At 47.1% G+C, this 16,701-nt stretch overlaps 1 protein-coding gene across 1 annotated transcript in view; it reads right to left on the bottom strand.

The window, feature by feature from the left end:
* Positions 1-15,025, bottom strand: part of SYNDIG1 (synapse differentiation inducing 1) — a 53,119-nt gene extending 38,094 nt beyond the window's left edge. Inside the window, exons 1-2 of the mRNA XM_054290304.1 lie at positions 14,935-15,025; positions 4,653-5,206 (exon numbers count right to left, since the gene is read on the bottom strand). Of these exons, the coding sequence (XP_054146279.1) occupies positions 4,653-5,132 (480 nt within the window). The 5' untranslated portion in view covers positions 5,133-5,206; positions 14,935-15,025. The remainder of the gene's footprint in view (positions 1-4,652; positions 5,207-14,934) is intronic.
* Positions 15,026-16,701: the final 1,676 nt, after the last annotated feature.

Consider the following 16,701-nt stretch of genomic DNA (forward strand, 5'->3'; position numbering starts at 1 on the left):
TATGCCATGGGACAAAACCACCGAAAATTACATTCCCATATTCTCAACACAGCCCTAGATGAGCTTGGGCAAGGTTTTTATGGCACTGTTTTCCTCCATTGCCCAGGTGCAGAACAGGAAAAATGCTGTACACCCAGTTCAGAGGAGAGCTGTGACAGCCAGTGAACTCATCAGTAAAACCAGGCTGCAAGAGCCTGTCTTTGGGTTGCAGAGCTCTCTGGAAAGGGAACTCTGCCATGCACAGCCCCCAAGAAGTGTTCAAACATGCTTTCTGGATATCTACAGCCAGGGGAGGCTGAGGACACAGTCCAGTGCAGGAACACAGGCCGGAAGCATTGACAGAAAGCATGTGTGATTTCATGGGGCTTGATGGGCATCAATTTCCTCAGGATCATCTCTTCATGTTGCAAAAAAATGTCTCAGGAAGTGCTTGGGAATGGTAAGAAGAGTGGTTGGATGGAACAGGATCCAAATTCTATCTCTACAATTTCATGCTCAGGATGAGTTTTCACCACAGAATCCAGCAACTTCTAGTGGGAAAAAAAGAAGAAATCTATACCTTGAAAGCACTGCATTTCTTTTCTTCTTTCACTCCCAGAACATTCTATTTAATTTGCTTTTAGAGATTGTTTCAGACATTGCTGGGAAAAAGTAAGAGGTTTTTAAGAGACAGCTCCAAGGTATTCTTTGATGCGACGTAGATGAATAATTTAATTTGCTGCCATGAATAGCTTGGGTTTCTCTAAATAAGCAATCTACCTAGTGGCTAGGAGGGAAACTAGCAGGAGTATAATATGACAAATGCTATTTTGGGATAAAAGATGACACATGAACTCTAACAGGAGGGTATTTCATCTTGTAACTCATTTCATATTTCACTGCCGCCACATTTGACAAGTTGTCTGTCTATTAGTTGCGGCATAAAGAACTCATAAGATATTTATAAATTTTACAGAGATACCTAAATAGGGAATCATTTGATTTCAGGGATGGGCATGGAAGAGAGAAGTTTAAATCCCTGACAGAATGTGCAGCCTTCTGTTTTCATGCCTGGAAATTGCTGGAGCAGAGCGGGGCTCTATATGCTAATGAGAGCTGTTTCTGAGATGTTTTTCCCTACAGACAATTACGATTTTCTTAGGCAGACTGAACAACACTCCATCAGGACCTGAGAAGCACTGCTAGTAAAGAATCCCTACAAATAAATTGTGAAATGTTGCTGCAAGGTATAACTCATGATCAGGATGTCTCCTGCTCCTCTGTCTCACGTCCCATGTTCTTCAGAGTCCCTGGGCTTGGGAAGGCAAGAAGGGGTCTCCTTCCCAGCAAGACATGTTGAGCTGGATGGACCCATCCTGAGAAGGCTGACAGCTAACAGAGAAGCAAACTCTGCATCTTGGCTTGGTCAATTCTTCAAACCAAAACCAAATTTACCAAAATGGCTGTGCTTTTTGTCCAGAACCTTTCTCTACTGCAAAGTTTTCTGCCAGAGAAGAGCAACCTTTCTGGTTATCAAGACCCCAACTCTTTTCAAATAGGCAATCATGTTAGAAGCAGTCTGACCTACAACAAAATTATTTTCTGCATGTGTCTCTCTTGAGAGTCTTGCATTGAGGTGGGGGAGGGACACTAGAAAGGGAGGAGATTGATTTTTTGGGATTTCTATGAATTTAAATATCCATCCTCAAAAACTCTAGGCAGGCCTTCTGGTATAAGGCAGGCAGTGCCAGAGAGACATGGAGGAAGAGCAAGGACTCACAATCCTATGGCTGGTGTGTCTTCCAGAAGGCATTTTACAGAGATGCTCAAGCTGGGACTCCCCTGACAGGTGGAGAACAGGAGGTAGCCCTCAGTTTTCAAGAGAAAAGAGCTCTTCTGCACAAAGCTGCCCTCTTTGCCAATGTTTCCAAAAAGGGGCTAGTTTATAGAGTTTTCTCCCAGAAAGAAGTGCCAAAGCAGACATGAACCCTGGTCTGCTGTGACGCTCTTCAGCTTCCATGCCTTGATGAGCTGTGGCTTGACAATCAACATGACAAGATACACAACAATATCCTGTGCCACTTTCAGTGCAGACTCAAACCCTTTAGGACTCACAGTGGAGAAGCAAAATTTGCATCTCTGTTATGTCACACTCTTCCTCCTAACTTCTGCTCCCAGTCCTGCGGCTCACTCTCTCCCGTTGCATCTATTAGTACCCTAAAAAAGCGTTTGCTTCTTGTCAGTGACTGGCAGGAAAAAAATTCTTTCTATACTGACACACTTGTGCTGTGTGATTCGGGTGCTGGTTTTGTGTAGCTAACCATCTGGCATGGTTCACCACCTTACTCAGTGACTGTTTGTCCTTAAGTAGTGCTCTTCCATTCCCAGTGTCTCCACGCATGAATTTAGGTCTCTAACGAAGCTGTGCTCTGGCCAAGCCCAGGAGGATCTCATGCATATGGCCACACAGACACAGCCCCTGTGAACCAGAAGAGCACAACACAGAAGACACCTTTTTTTCTGGTCTGGTGCTGTCAAATTCCTCTCTCCTCTCCTGCATGACCAGCTGCATCTGCAGAATTTGGACCTTCCTAGAATGGAAGCTACTTGCCATGCTGAGCAACTTCTGCTGCAAATAGCTGCTCAACAGGTTGGTCCTTTGGGATCAGGGAAAAGTTCATGTAAGAGTGTGAAAATCTCAGTGCAGCACAGGGTTGGTCGGGGAGCACAGCAATGGAGACAGACCCTGGCATCAAAGCAGAGGCTTCTAGCAAAGCAAGTGTTTCCAGCTAACCAGGTCCTTACCCAAACCATGCCTGGATTTCTCCTCTCCTATTTCTAGTGAAGGAGAATTTTTGATGGAGAGGACAACCCATGGGGTGGTGTGTGCTTTGTGAACATCTTACTCTGAGCATTTTGTACACATAGGTCAAGATGGTTGTGAACACACCTGTGTTTGTTATCACAGTGTCACCCCAAAGGGTCAAATGAGACAGGGAATCTGTGATTCCAGATGCTCTATTCTCATTCAAGAACTGCCACATTTCATCTCAGGAGGTCTGTTTCCAGAGAAACAGGTCAGAAAGAAGAAGGAGCCAGGGAAAAGGATGCACACACTGTCAGAGCATGTTACCAAAATTTACTGTCTCATTTCTCCCCTTAAGATCAGGGGAGGATGAAGTTCTACAGCTACAGCTGGTTTCTAAGACACAAAGCTCTCTGTGAAAAGCTGATCAAGTTCCTCTAGTACCACTTTGAAGAGGTTTTCTTCCTTATGCTGCTCATTTTCCCAGCCTTTTTTTATCTCATTCTCCAAAAGTTGACTCAAGAATGTCTTCTTGACTTGAATTGATGAGAGTGAGATTTTTTTTTTGCTCCCTGAATATCAGACCAGATGTGTCAATAACACCATGTGTGCTGCAGTCACTTGTGTCACTACTGCATGAGAGAAATTGGGGCAAAAAGACAGTAACCAGGAATTTTGTTTTGATTAAGGAAATTATACTTCCCACAGTCAATTCTGAAATTCTGTGGAAGGGTGTGATTTGAGCTAATATTCTCACAGGCTTCAGAGAGAAGCTTTCTGTCTCCCTGTGGAGGCATTGAATACTGCATTAATGGCACGCACTGCGAAAAACACTTCCCTCTTCCCACCTTATCAATACAGGGAGAAAAGAGAATAAAAGGGAAGTCAGGCTCTTGCTGGATTTCCCCTGTGCTGATCACAGGGTGAGACACTGGTATTACAGGAGGCAAAAATAGAAATTTTAGGGCTTGTTAGATCTCAGTCCTAACCAAAAATCACAGCAACAGAGAAACATGACCAGTGTCCCTGTCTCAGCTGTGACATTCATGTTTGAAGGCATAGCTTTGCTCTAGACAGTCAGAGGGTCTTTGCTAGGCTAGGAGTCTCTGACCAGTGGTGGAGGAAGTTTTCAGATCACCAGCATTATGTTCACTCTCCATTCCCACAAACACTGGCAAACACAAATCCCTGTCACACTTGGGCCTCTGGTTAAAATAAAAAAAAAATGCATCATTTAAGAAAGAACAAAGTTATTTCCACAGTCTTCCCTGTTACTTTACAGTGAGAAATCAATGAGGCATGGGACTCCTGAAGAAAACATTGTATTTGGGTCTAAAAGTGTTTTGCTCCATCAGAAAAATATCATTTATTTCAGAGATATGAATCCACTGCAGCTTGAAACCCAAAGACTTCTCTTTCTGCATTCATTCCGAGACAGAAATGTGTTGTGTCTGAGCCAATAATTTAAAACATTCTACTCAAGTCAGGTGAAGGCAAGAGATGATGTTGGCCTGCTGAGTAAGATGGGCTCATGCAGATAGACAGATGCTCCCAGCCCCAGCCTTACACAGCATTTAAGCACATGGGTCTTCCTCTGTTTCTGACCAGCCCCTTCAGAGGCAACAGGGAAATGCTGATCTCCATTAGGGCCAGTGGGAATTTTGCCATCTGTATCCACAGATCTGGGACCTTACCCAACAAATAAAGATGAGCAAATTCATTGTCCTAGTTGGAGGAGAAACTGATACAGCTGACCCAAAAAGCAGCTGATCCCCTGCTGTCCAGCTCTAGGGGGTTGTACACCTAATTTCAAGCATTCCCTCCTCCTCCTCCCAGCCTTCCCCACGTATCCCAAGTGACATCTGACCTCTAATTCCTGGAAATCCTCTTCTTCCTCCACCTCATAGGAGAGGGTGTGGATCTTGATGTCGTCGGCGGAGAGGTCGATGAATTTGCTGTCGGGGTACTCCAGGCTGTCCTTGGCGGGCGAGCGCTCCTCGATGAAGGTGGTCTCGCAGCACTCCGAGCCCAGGCCCTCGCCCCACGAGCGCAGCACATTCTCGGAGTAGAGGATGATGTTGGGCCTGTAGTGGGACTCCACTGTCTGCTGCAGCATGCTGGGGTCCAGCAGCTGCTGCACGGGGTCGCTCCTGCCGTTCTCGGGGCGCCTGGGAGAGGACAGGCCGCCCGCCCGGTGGCTCTGGTACTGGGGGGTGGGGTACACAGAGACCAGGCCATCCCGGCTCTCGGCCACCAAGTTCCTTGTGTTGATTAAACCATTCCTTTTCCCAGCCTCAGTGATCTTACTGTGCATCAGCACGCTGTTCTGCTCAACCAAGCCATCCATACTGGGAGGTGTCGCCTGAGGCCTTTCTTTTGCCGTGACTTAGAGCTCACGCCGGGTGAGTGGCTCCCATTTTCCTGATGAAGAAAGGGAACAAAAACAAAGGTGAGGTGTAGGGGGATAGAATATAAGAAAATAAAAATAGTGTAGAAAGTAATCTTACCCCTAAGGGAGTTGCAGCTGGGCCAATTATCAAAGATTAGGAGCAGGCCTGACTTTAACAGGCCACAGTGTAACCAATGAGGAAAAAAGGGCTATAAAAAAAGTGGGGTGGCTGGTTGAGAAGGGAACTGGAGTCAGTTGGATACTTTGTAAGAAAGAGTCAGAGCTCTGAGGAGCTGCTCACAAGAAACACCAAGAAGATACGAAACTTTTGTGATAAGGAGACAGCAGTATGGAACCCCTGCAATAAGATGACAAGAGAGGTTCAAAGGTAATGAATTGAAGGATTCAAGTCAGCTTGTCTTCCATACAGTCTCAAGAGGAAACAGAGCCTCATATACGTGAACACTCTGATTTAGTTCTCCAAATATAGCCCCACTCTGGGAAGCAAAGAACACCTGCCCCACATCCACAGGATGCAGGGAAGCAGATGAGGTGAAATGTCTTGGTAGTGATAGACCCCATCAAAGAATGATTTTCATGCCTGGTCCAGCCTCCCTCAGATACACAGCTGTTGTCCTGGGATCAACATCCCTTTCCTCTAAACAATTTATATAAGAGATGGGAAAAAAACCAAAAAAGATCAAAACAACAACAACAAAAATCTCCTAAAAGAACCATTTTCAGTTCTCAGAAATCTGCAACTGCAAAAGATGGGCAGGTGCTCTGTTCAGCTGTCAGTATCTGCAGCCACCCTTTGCCCTTGGCAAGTGCTTTACCATCCTTTGAAAACTCATTTTTTCCAGCCCAAACACTTTCTCACCAGGCTGCTCATTTTTCTCAGGTGTTGCCAAAGGCAAATGCCTTTTGAAATACTTATGTATTGGCCACAGGAAATGTAAATTCAGGGGGTTGTTTCTGGGCATGAGCAGAAAAATTACAGACATCCTACTGGCTTCAAAGTTCTTCATATTAGATCCTCTAAGACCAAGTTATTAATGCAGGATTACCTGTCCCCTTTGTGCTGCCTGGAGGAAACCAAGAATGAAATACACAAACACACAAACATATCTAATTTTTTTACTCAATGCTTTCTCTCTATTTCCCTTTAATGTCAGACAACCTCTAACAGAGCAATGTCCAGCAAAAGCCCAGTATTATTTCCTCTTAACTCCAGACTCCAAACACTTTCAGTCTCTCTTTTGGATGCAAGAGGTATTTAAACCGCTGCTAAGAGCTGTTCTAACACCACCAATTAAGCAAGAAACTTGTTTAACACGCACAAGAGCCTGACCCAGAGTGCTGACATGTTTATATTCACAGCACTTGGTTTAACATGCAGAAGCCCCATTTTTATTGTGTTGTCAAGTAGTTCAATGCTTCTTTTAATTGAACCAGCAGGAAAGCTACAGAAGAGAAAATCCACCATGGTGGGATCCCATGGAAGTTCCATGTGCAATGCAGGTAGCAGGATCATCCTGCTGGGCCTCCAGCTGCTTGACCACAAACCTTCCACTTCCTCCTCCCAAAGAAACTGTATGAAAGTACATCCCCATGGGCAGAAGGTAAGAAACACTCATCAACTAAAGAATAAATTCTCAGACTTTGCTCAGTTTCTCCCAGGTTGGCTTGGAAAATGTAAGAGGCCCCCATGACGTACCATCAATCCCACTGAAGCAGAGGGACTTCACCCAAAACCTGCAAACCCTCTTGCAAACATTTTTATCCCTGCCACCTGAGAAGCAAAGTGAAGTGGTCAGGAGGAATACACCACAGATGTAGCAGAAATTGGAGGAAGACTCACAAATCAGACAAATCATCTCCTAGACAGATGTATGAAGAGATCAACACTTTGTCACTGCATCAATGGCTGGAAAACTTGGGTCAGGCCTTGGAACTGCCTGTGGTCACATAATTAAAGCAAAGTCTGGCTTAAATAGCACTCAGGAAAATGCCATTTCAGGGCAGTTTTATTGCATGCCTTGGAGCTGCTTTGTTTCTCAGCCCTACCATGGATCTAAACATCAATATGGCAGGTCCTTACCTTCTGTGCATTTCAACCAGTCTTGTAAACCAATATTGCAGATTCTGAGTGACACTTTCCTTTGGTAATGGGCAAAAAGTGGGGAAAAAAAACCAAAATGAGGCAAGGACAAGACAGGGAGCATCTTTCCTTCACAGAGCTCCTCTGATAACAGGGATAGTCCATTGCTCAGGACATGCTCCCTGGAGTCCCACATAGCAGGACAGGCAGCGTGCCTCAGGGAAGGTCTGCAGGGAGATGTGGATGGCAGCATGCAATCAGGGTAAATGCTTTAACCCCAGGTGCTTTTTAATCTGTAGCTGGCTGCCTGCCCTACCAGAGCCTGACCCAACGTTCTTGGCCCTGCAAGAGTATTGCTTAATGGGAAGAGGCAGATGAGACTGGGGCCTTTTCAGGACAATACATTAAAGGCGGGGAAAAAGGAGAAATAAATAATTATATTAGTATTTCTCCTGTAGTGGGATCCCCCAGGTTGAGATGGAGGTGTGACAGAGAGTGGCACATGGTCACTTAGGGTGATGCTTAGGGGAAAAAGGCACCTGTGCCTCTGCAGTGGCTCAGAATCTTTGTCCTGCCTACAGGGACCCCTTGGGCATGGATCGAGCCACTCCACATTCACCAGGGGCTCTCATGGACATGGCCTGGGCCAGGCTCACATGCCTGTCCAAAATTAAGATTGCCCCAGTTTCCAGGCCCCCTGCAACTCAGAATCCTTGGATGGCAGTGCCAGAGCAGGTAACCTCTGACAGACCACCTGAGGAAACTGGAGGGTGCCTTCTCTGCAGGAAGCCAACATTCAAAGCAGGAAAAAGCTCTCATCACCTACAACCACGGTGAGGTTTCAGAATGATGTTGACAGGAAAATGAAATTCATCAGAGCTCTTGAAATAAGAAAGTTTTTTGGTCTGCTCCAAGATGCAGAGTTAATTTTAATTGGTTGGATTCAGGTTTCTTCTGTCTTTGCATGGTTTTAATTGTCCCACAAATCCCTCACTGGCACTGAGGCCAACCAGAAATAATTCTGCATTTTCATACTTGAGACTGGAACCAGAAGGGAAAGCCAAGTTCAAGTTATTAACAGATAGATACATAATCAATACATCAGCCTTCAATCTAATGTTTACCTTGGGGTTAGACATTTTTACCCCAGTCTACTATAAAAAGTGAGTCCATTAATTACTTTAACCTTCACTCTTTCCAATTTCTTGGATTCCCCCCCTCGTCCTTTCTTATTTTAATAAGAAGCTGCGAGCAGTGCCAAGATCTCTAGCCTGCAATGCTGTGGTTTATTAAGCTATCAGTGGTGTTACAGCAGAGCCCAGCTACAATGAGGAGCTGCACTGAGAGCCACGCTCTGCTGGGTGTTCTGCAGCCTCCTGCTATGATGACAGTGCCTGACAAACTAATTAAGCACAGGGTGTGAGACTGAGAAATGCCAGCTGTAAGGAGGGCAGGGAGAGAACAGCTAAATGCTGTGCCCCAGGTTTGAGCAGAAGCCAGCTCTGTTACTGCCCACCATCCCAAATCTCCTTTGCTCTCTTGGCACCTGGCAGGATGCTGTTTTCCTCCTCTCTCCATGGGACTTTGCACAGCTTAAGGGCTCTTCAGCCTCCTGGAGACCCTTGCCAGGCACCTAAAGTCCTGTGTGAACAAGCAGTTGGGAAACTCTCAGTGCAAACCCCTGAATTCTGAGCAAGCCATAGAGTTGGAACATTGGGCTGTGGCTGAGCAGCCCCAGGCACCTCCTCAGGGCAGACCAGAAGGACATTCATCCTCACAGACCAAGCACCACCAGCCCTGCAGACTGGTTTGTTGGCAAGAAAACTGGAAGATGAAGGCAAGTGAGGCTGAAGGCAGAGTCCCCATCTGCTGTCAAAGCCTGAGGCTGTACCCTCTGCCATTCCCTGCAGATCTGGCAGGTCATCAGCTGGAAAAAAAGCATCAAAAACTCGTGTGCTCCTGCATGGGGCTGCTGGATATCAGCAGAGACCTTTTTCCCATGAAGACAGCCAAGCACATTGGGAAAAAGCTGCCCAATGAGGATTTTCAGTCTCCATCCTTGAAGGTTTTGAAGACCCAACTGAATGAAGCTCTGAGGAATGTGGTGTGATCCCAGAGCTGACCTCTCTGAGCAGGAAATAGAGCTGCAGGCCTCCTGAGATCCCTTCAACTTCATCATCCCATGATTTGAATCCCTCTGATCCTTACAGATTCCCACCTGTCTCCCATGCTCCCCAGAAGTACTGGTCCCAAATCCCTCGGTGATGCTCAATCACCAGAATGGCAAGAAGAGGCAACAGTGACCCTCTGTGCCACCAGCAGAAGGTGATTCAGCCCCAGGATGATCAGATTCAACAAAATGCCCCTGGGTTTGAAGCTGGCTTCCCCTCTGCCAGTGCAGAGGAAGGAGAGGGGAGAAAGTTCTCTTGAAGAGCTGTCAAGCCCCACATAAGTTGCAGATTCCCTGGCATGAGCTCTCAGGTAAGAGGGAGTTTCTAAAGCACAGTGAAATAAGCGTCAGCATGGTTTGAGGCATCCCAGACATTTAGAAACTGCAACAACAAATACAGACCTTATGCATGAGAGAAATCACAGGCAATGTATGGATCTGGACTGCTGATTACAAAGTGAAATATTTAACAAAATGAAGGGAAAAAATCCCTTTCCCACTTGTATTTTCCTTCTTTGATTTAGCTGGGCTTATTAAAGTAGGTTTTGTTTCAAGGGAATGCTGTATTTCAGCAGCTGGAATTCCTTTTACTCTATTAAGTAAACTACAGGGAGTTTTGTAAGGCAGTGCAACTTACTCACACTGGGAAAATTAGGAATGCATGCATTAGTGATAGCTAAATGTTTCATTGCTAACAGTGGAATTAAAAAGACCTCCATGCTATTTTAGTATTACCAATATGCAGCAAATCTGCTGTGAGATGTGATCTGTCCTCCTAAAAACCAGGAACCTGGAGAATGGTGAAATGCCCAAGGTCATGTCAAGACAGAGCTGGAAATAAAATCCAGGTCTCTTGATTGCCTGTGCAGAGATATATGTTAAAACAATTACCATCTGCATATCTGCCTGAATAATTGATTGCTTAATTCAGTATCTGAACTAAAGAATGGAGTGGGGAAGAAAGGAGGAATTACTTTGCGTTGACCTAATATATAATAATGTTATTCCTGCAACAAAGTGTTTCCTTTTGAGCAGATGGAAGTATTTTGCCCTAGCTAAAATGAAATGCAGTGTTTCATTTATTTATTTTTAATTGAACAAGCTGGCTTTTAATTCATTATGCCTCAAGTTGCCTCCAATTAAAAAAAAATTTAAAAAGAAGATACATTCAGACTTTTCTAGCAATTCTTCACGACTCCAATTTTTCAGTCTTCATTCTTAGTGGGGTTCAGTTTGAAATCCCAACTTTTGTCATTCACTGCACTTTCCAGGTAATAAATAACTGGCCCGACTAAGAGCATCTTGCTCTGGTGTAAATAACCCTGGCTGTTGTGGAGGGCACTGGTGTAAAAACACCTTGACACCTGCACCATTCTGGCAACTACTCTGCAGAGTGAAAGTAGTCAGAAAGTCTGGCTGTGTTTTTCCTGCTGTGTTTTCAAGTGGTTCCCCAGTACTGCAGAGCAGGAGCATCCTGTTCCAACTCCCTATTTCAAACTGGAGAGATTGAGCCATGAGGAGCAATTCTTAAGAGCTTCCAAAAGAGAAGTTGGGAGTCTCTCCCATGAATACCAACATCACAGCATCCCCTGGCCCTCTTGGTCTGCCTGCTGGCTGAATCCTGTGCCTCCCCTTGGACCTAAAATCCCTGTTTAACTTGTGACACAGACAGGAGCGCCCAAATGTGGATGCAGGACTGGCCCTGCCAACTCTTTCCAGCCTCATTCCTGATGGGCACCCAAGCCCCCAGAGCCCAGTTCTTGCACACACTCTGCTCATCTGCCTCTGCTTGCTTTCCCACCCTGCAGGCAGGGAGCAAAGCAGGGCAAGGCACTGCCCCACACTCTCTCTGCATGTAAATCCCCAGTGCTGTGCTCCAGGCTGGGCATGAGGAATTCCTGAAGCACAGATGGGAAATAAAGAGCTGACACAACAGGAAGACAGTGTGCTGGTGCAGACTTGGTGCAAAATGGAAGTTTCTGTCCCTTCTGCCCCAAGCAAAGCACCCCAGGGCTGTAAGTCACTTTGCTAGAAAAACACTGCAAAATTACTGGAGTCAGTTCATCTGGGCAAGGATGATTAGAGTAAACAGATGCTTCTGGGGCCATAAAATCAGCTGTGCTCCATAAGACAGAAAAATTGCAGAGCCAGGACTGTACCACGGGACAAAAGCCTTACAGAGTAAGTGATTTAGCCATGGTGAGAGTGGTAGCTGCAGGCAGAGAGGGCAGGCAGGGGAAAATGAAGCAGCAGCATTAGTGGGGCATAGTTTGACCTTTACAGACCTTTATTAACCCTACACTCACCCCTCCCTGCAGAAACAAAAATGGAAATGAGTAATGCTGGTGCCTATTAGAGTCAGGGCATTGTCTGAACACAAAGTCCTGTCCTCTTTGTTCTCTGGGAGGAGAAGGGATATAGGACCTCAGGGACTTGTGTTTGGGAGGCACAGGTTTGGGCTGGCAGCATATCCACACCACAACCTTGCCTCCACGATCCTGTGAGCCACGTGCAGCTGGAAGAGGGGAGATTGTTCTGTTGCACAGAGGACAAGGACAGGAGCTGGAAGGTGGGTGGGTGACATGGGGACATCACCCACTGGGAGAGGACTGGATAAATCACTGCATGTAGGGGGCAGCTGCTGTGGGAGATGTCCTGAACAGCACACTGAGCACAGCTGTCCTGCAGCATCTGACACCAGGCTGGGTGTCTTTCCCAGGTCCCTTCTCTAGAAGCTGAACTGTTTGATTTTGCCCCATCCCTGGAAGTTTTCTGGTTGGATGGGCCCTGAGCAGCCTGAGCTAGTGGAATTGCATCCCTGTCCATGGCAGGTGTTTTGGAACTACATAACCTTAATATTCCTTGCAACCCAAACCATTCAATGATTCTGTCCTTTAGCAAATACCATTTTAGAGTTCTTTGTTTTGCCTGGGGATTTTTAAGGTATCTGAGCAGTCAATCAAAGCACACAAACCCCATAAAAATTCAGCCAGAATTATGCCAGCTTGGTGTGAACAGCCAGTTCATTCTTCTCGTGCCTCTGTGCAGCCTCAAAGTGTAAGGACAGAAATGCAGTTATTGATAAATGAGGGAGCTTTGCACAATCAGGTTTTATAGGGACACACATACAAGTACACATCCATAGGGATGCCAGGTATAAAACTGGCACTGCTAAAGGCATGCATGGACTCACAGCACTCATGCACTGCACCACTGCTTCAAAATGCAGTCTTTGTTTGTGCAGTGAAAACAACCAGTTTATCATTATTTGATTTTACAGCACCAAAATTGAAATCACCCAATATTTTGATTCTCAGGTGCTACAGGTTAGAGCAGCTCCATATGAATCCTCAGGGTCACAGGCATCTACATCTGAAGAGAAACATTTTGCTGTGACCCTATTACTCAAAGTAGTTTCCAGCTTTTTTTACCAGAGAAAGGGCACTCAGAAACAACTGACATGATATCTGGAGGATGTGTATTCAGACACACACAGCCACTCTTCATGTTTGTCAAAGCAAAGCCAACAAACACGCGGAGTATTTTTCTCCTGTGCGCACCTCTGCAGTTATTTTCCTTTTTTTTTTTCCAATTTCACAGTACAAACCATAACCTGTAAAAATTCGAGTCTCTAAAGCGAAGACAACAAAATTTGGGCTCTTAATAACCACATATGTAATCTGCAATCTTAACAGCCACATGGACAGTATTAAATAACTCTACTGGAAGCATTTTACAGCTGTCTGCAGATATGAATTTGCTGTAGAGAGAAAAAAAGACAAAAAAAAAGCCTTATCCAAACACATTGCACATTTTCTCTAATACTGTTCTCAGAAGAAAAAGCGTTTTAAAGCCTGAGAGCATCCTTTCCTCAAGTGAAATGTGTTGTGGTGGTGCCTGTGTACACCAGTGCTGCATTACATCTGCATTTGTATAAGGAAGAGCCCTCCTCTGTGTGTGAGATTTATTTCATAGTGTGTGGCACCAGTGGTGTGAGACATCTGCCTGCCCAGCTAATGAGAGGAGACTTCATTTAATTCCTACAAATGAGTTTATCCTACACACACCCTGGCATGATCTGTAGTTACCAAAACTGCCAATAAAATGTCACCTTGTCCAGTAAAATCAGTCATTGTCTTAGGAGCGAGGTAATTTAAAATTAATACAGACCATCAACTTGCAGCTACTTTAAAGATGACAGTTAATTAACTATAATTAAAACTAAGTCATTTAAATACATGAATGTAGGAAAGTGTACTCTCTGTCCTGACTGCTTTTTAGAATACACAAATATCCCCCTCCATCTGCCAGTTAATGCATCATCTTGAGTTTAAGACCATCAAAGCATCTTTTAATTGTTGCTAATGCTCTGTTTACACCAGATTAATATCTAATTAACTGCAATTTGAATATTTAATCTATCTGGAAAGTTTAGATTTTTTTTTTATTATTCTATCAGAGGCTACAGCTTCCCTCCAGTGATTTTAAAGGCACAGTTCAACAGATTGCTCTCTGGAGCAACTCCTGCCACTCCTGCTCCCTGTTCTGTCGGGGGGGGGTTGGTTATACCCCACCACCACGGCCAGTCCCATACAGACCCTTGCACCTCTCCCCCTGCAGCACACTCCTGGCTGGGGAGAGCTGCCCATCCTGCTCCAGGAAGGATTGTACTCCTGGAATGTCAGTTCCAGAAAGGTCTCAGTGCACTGCCAGCCTCTTCCTACAGAACTGACCCCGCTGTGGGATGCTTCAGTGGTACCCGGGTACCCCATCCAGAAGGACAGGGCAGGTACAGGGGACTCTCTCAATGTCACCCCACTGCCACAGATAGCAGGGACCACTGCTGCCTCCATGCCTCAACCATCCCTTTCCCCAACTTAGCTCTCACTGCTCTCTAACTAGACCATGGGAAGGGAAACAAATTCAGTCCGGCGCCTCTCCGGAGCAGGATAGCGAGGGGAGAGGGCAGCTGCGGCTGCCAGGAGCTCAGCATCCCCGGAGCTCTGCCTGCCCCCGCAGACCCCTGCACAACCCCTCTCCCCCTTCCCTGGGCTGCCAGGGCGGACGGCAGCTGGCAGGAAAAGCTGCCACAGTGCGCTAGATGGGATTCCTCTCGGGGAAGAGGAGGGAAGGGAAAAGGAGAAACCCGCGCGCACTTTCCCTTCCAATGTTCCCAATCTCGCCGCGCAGTGGAAAAGCGTCTTCTCCCCCTAGACCCCTCCGGGCAATACCGGGTACGGTATTTTGGGCTTTCCGCAGGGCACTGGGGAAGCACTCTGCGGGCGGCCCCGCTCAGCCCCCGCGCTTCCCTGCGCTGCCCCGGAGGCTGCGGGAGCCGCGGTGCCCCCGCCTCCGCTCCGCGCTCCGGAGGATGGATGCTCCGGGGATGGATGCTCCGGGGGATGCGGCGGAGCGGGCGTTTGGCGCATCGCTGCCCGGAGGGGATGGGATGGGATGGGACAGGGTGGGCTGGGCTGGGGGTCACTCACCTCGCTGCAAGGTGACCCGCGGCGCGGTGCTCCCGGAGGGGCGGCTCAGCGCCCCGGCGCTCCGCCCGGCAGCATCCCCGCGGCGGGGGCGGCGGCGGGCACCGGGCCCGGGGGATGCACAGCGCCCGCCGAGAAGGGGCTGCGCCGCCTGCACCGCCTCGGCGGCACTGTGCGCTCGGCAGGAGGAGGAGGAAAAGGAGGAGGGAGGGAGGGAGAGGGAGAGAGAGGCAGGCGGAGGGAGAGAGGCAGGAGGAGAAGGAGCCCTGCGCGGCAGCGCGGCCAACTTTCCTTCTGCAGCGCAGCAGGAACAGCCTCCCGTCCCTCGGTGTGTAACCCCCGCCCCGGGTGAGTACGGCAAAGCCCTCCCCTCTCCGACCCCCCTGTGCTCCCTCTCCTCCTCCTCTCCAGGCCTTTTTCCCTTCCATTCTCCTCTGTTCCCCGCACACCCGGGCTCAGCGAGCCCTGGCGGGCAGCGCTCCCCTCGCCCCAGCTCCAGCCCGGCTGCCCCACGCCTTGCCCGGCAGCCCAGGGACTCCGGCACTGCTCCCCCAGCCACCACGGCACTGCCAGCACCCCGGCACAGCTTCCCAGGACCGTGGGGAAGCTCCAGCAGCTCTGGAGAACTTTAAATGTTTGTGGTTTATTTTTACAGCGTAATGCCGAGCGCACTGGGCTGCATCCCACGGCATCGAGGGGTGTTCCCCGCTCTCCTAATAATCCTGCGCTACAGGGGTAAGCCATGCTCATCCCTCATCCACTCCTCTTTCCATCCCCAGCAGGCCTGCTAGCCGAGTCATTTGCCTAAAAGCTTCTCTGTCACCGCTTCTTTCTAGATACTTCAACATCCGCGGCTCAAAACGCTGCTGGGAAATCACATGCTCCGTTTAGATCACTGCTTCCCTTTGCCTCCACAGGGAGAGATGGAAAAGCCCTGGCGCATTTTTGGTGCCTCCACCTCTCAGGGATACGGCTTCTGCTTCTCACTGCTTATTTATCATGTGTTATTCATAGTCCCCCAAAGCAGGCATGCCAAATCTTTGCTGAAGGAGAATGTTCAAGATTCAAAACACAAGTTAACTCACTTGGTCCCATCTTAGGGTTTTTCTCCAGCCCTGCTTTCTGCTCTTCAACAAAATTTTATTGGTGTTCCAAACTCACTTTGTGTTTAGCATATCTTAGTGGTATTCACAGAAGATTTTTCTCACCTTCTAAATATCTGATCCCTTGTTCATTCCTGAGTTGATCTGGAGTTCAGGGGGGTTTTGTATCTTAGAGAAAACAGTTTCTTCCTTAATGTAATAGGCACTGGGAGACAATTCATACATAATCAGCAGAAAGAAATAGCCTCAAATTATGATCACCCTGATTCTCCAGAGTGTTTTTCACCTTTAATTTCTTGTGAATAGAAGTCTCTAAATCACTACCATTATGCCTTTACCAAGTAACACTTTTAGGCCTTTCCATCCTATTTGTGCAGGGACACAACTTTAAGGGGGGTTGGCTTGCAGCCAAAGGTATTTCAGCTCCTACAGTGCAAATTCATCAGTCATCACTGCTACTGATTGGAGGTACCAGCTGCTTTGGATGGATGGTGAATTCCTGCTGAAATTCATTTTTCAGTGACCAAATGTATTTGTGAAATAGGGGGAAATCCAAAAAGATTTGTTGGTATTTTTTTTTAAATAAAAAAATTTCATTTATGCAGAATGGACTGGAGAAGGGATTTCTGGATCATCAAATCAAATTTTCTTGCTTCCAGGCAGTTTG

This window comes from Melozone crissalis, unplaced genomic scaffold (assembly GCF_028551555.1).
Source record: "Melozone crissalis strain CALT ecotype California unplaced genomic scaffold, PUWL_Pcris_2 ptg000081l_1, whole genome shotgun sequence".
Taxonomy (NCBI): Eukaryota; Metazoa; Chordata; class Aves; order Passeriformes; family Passerellidae; genus Melozone; species Melozone crissalis.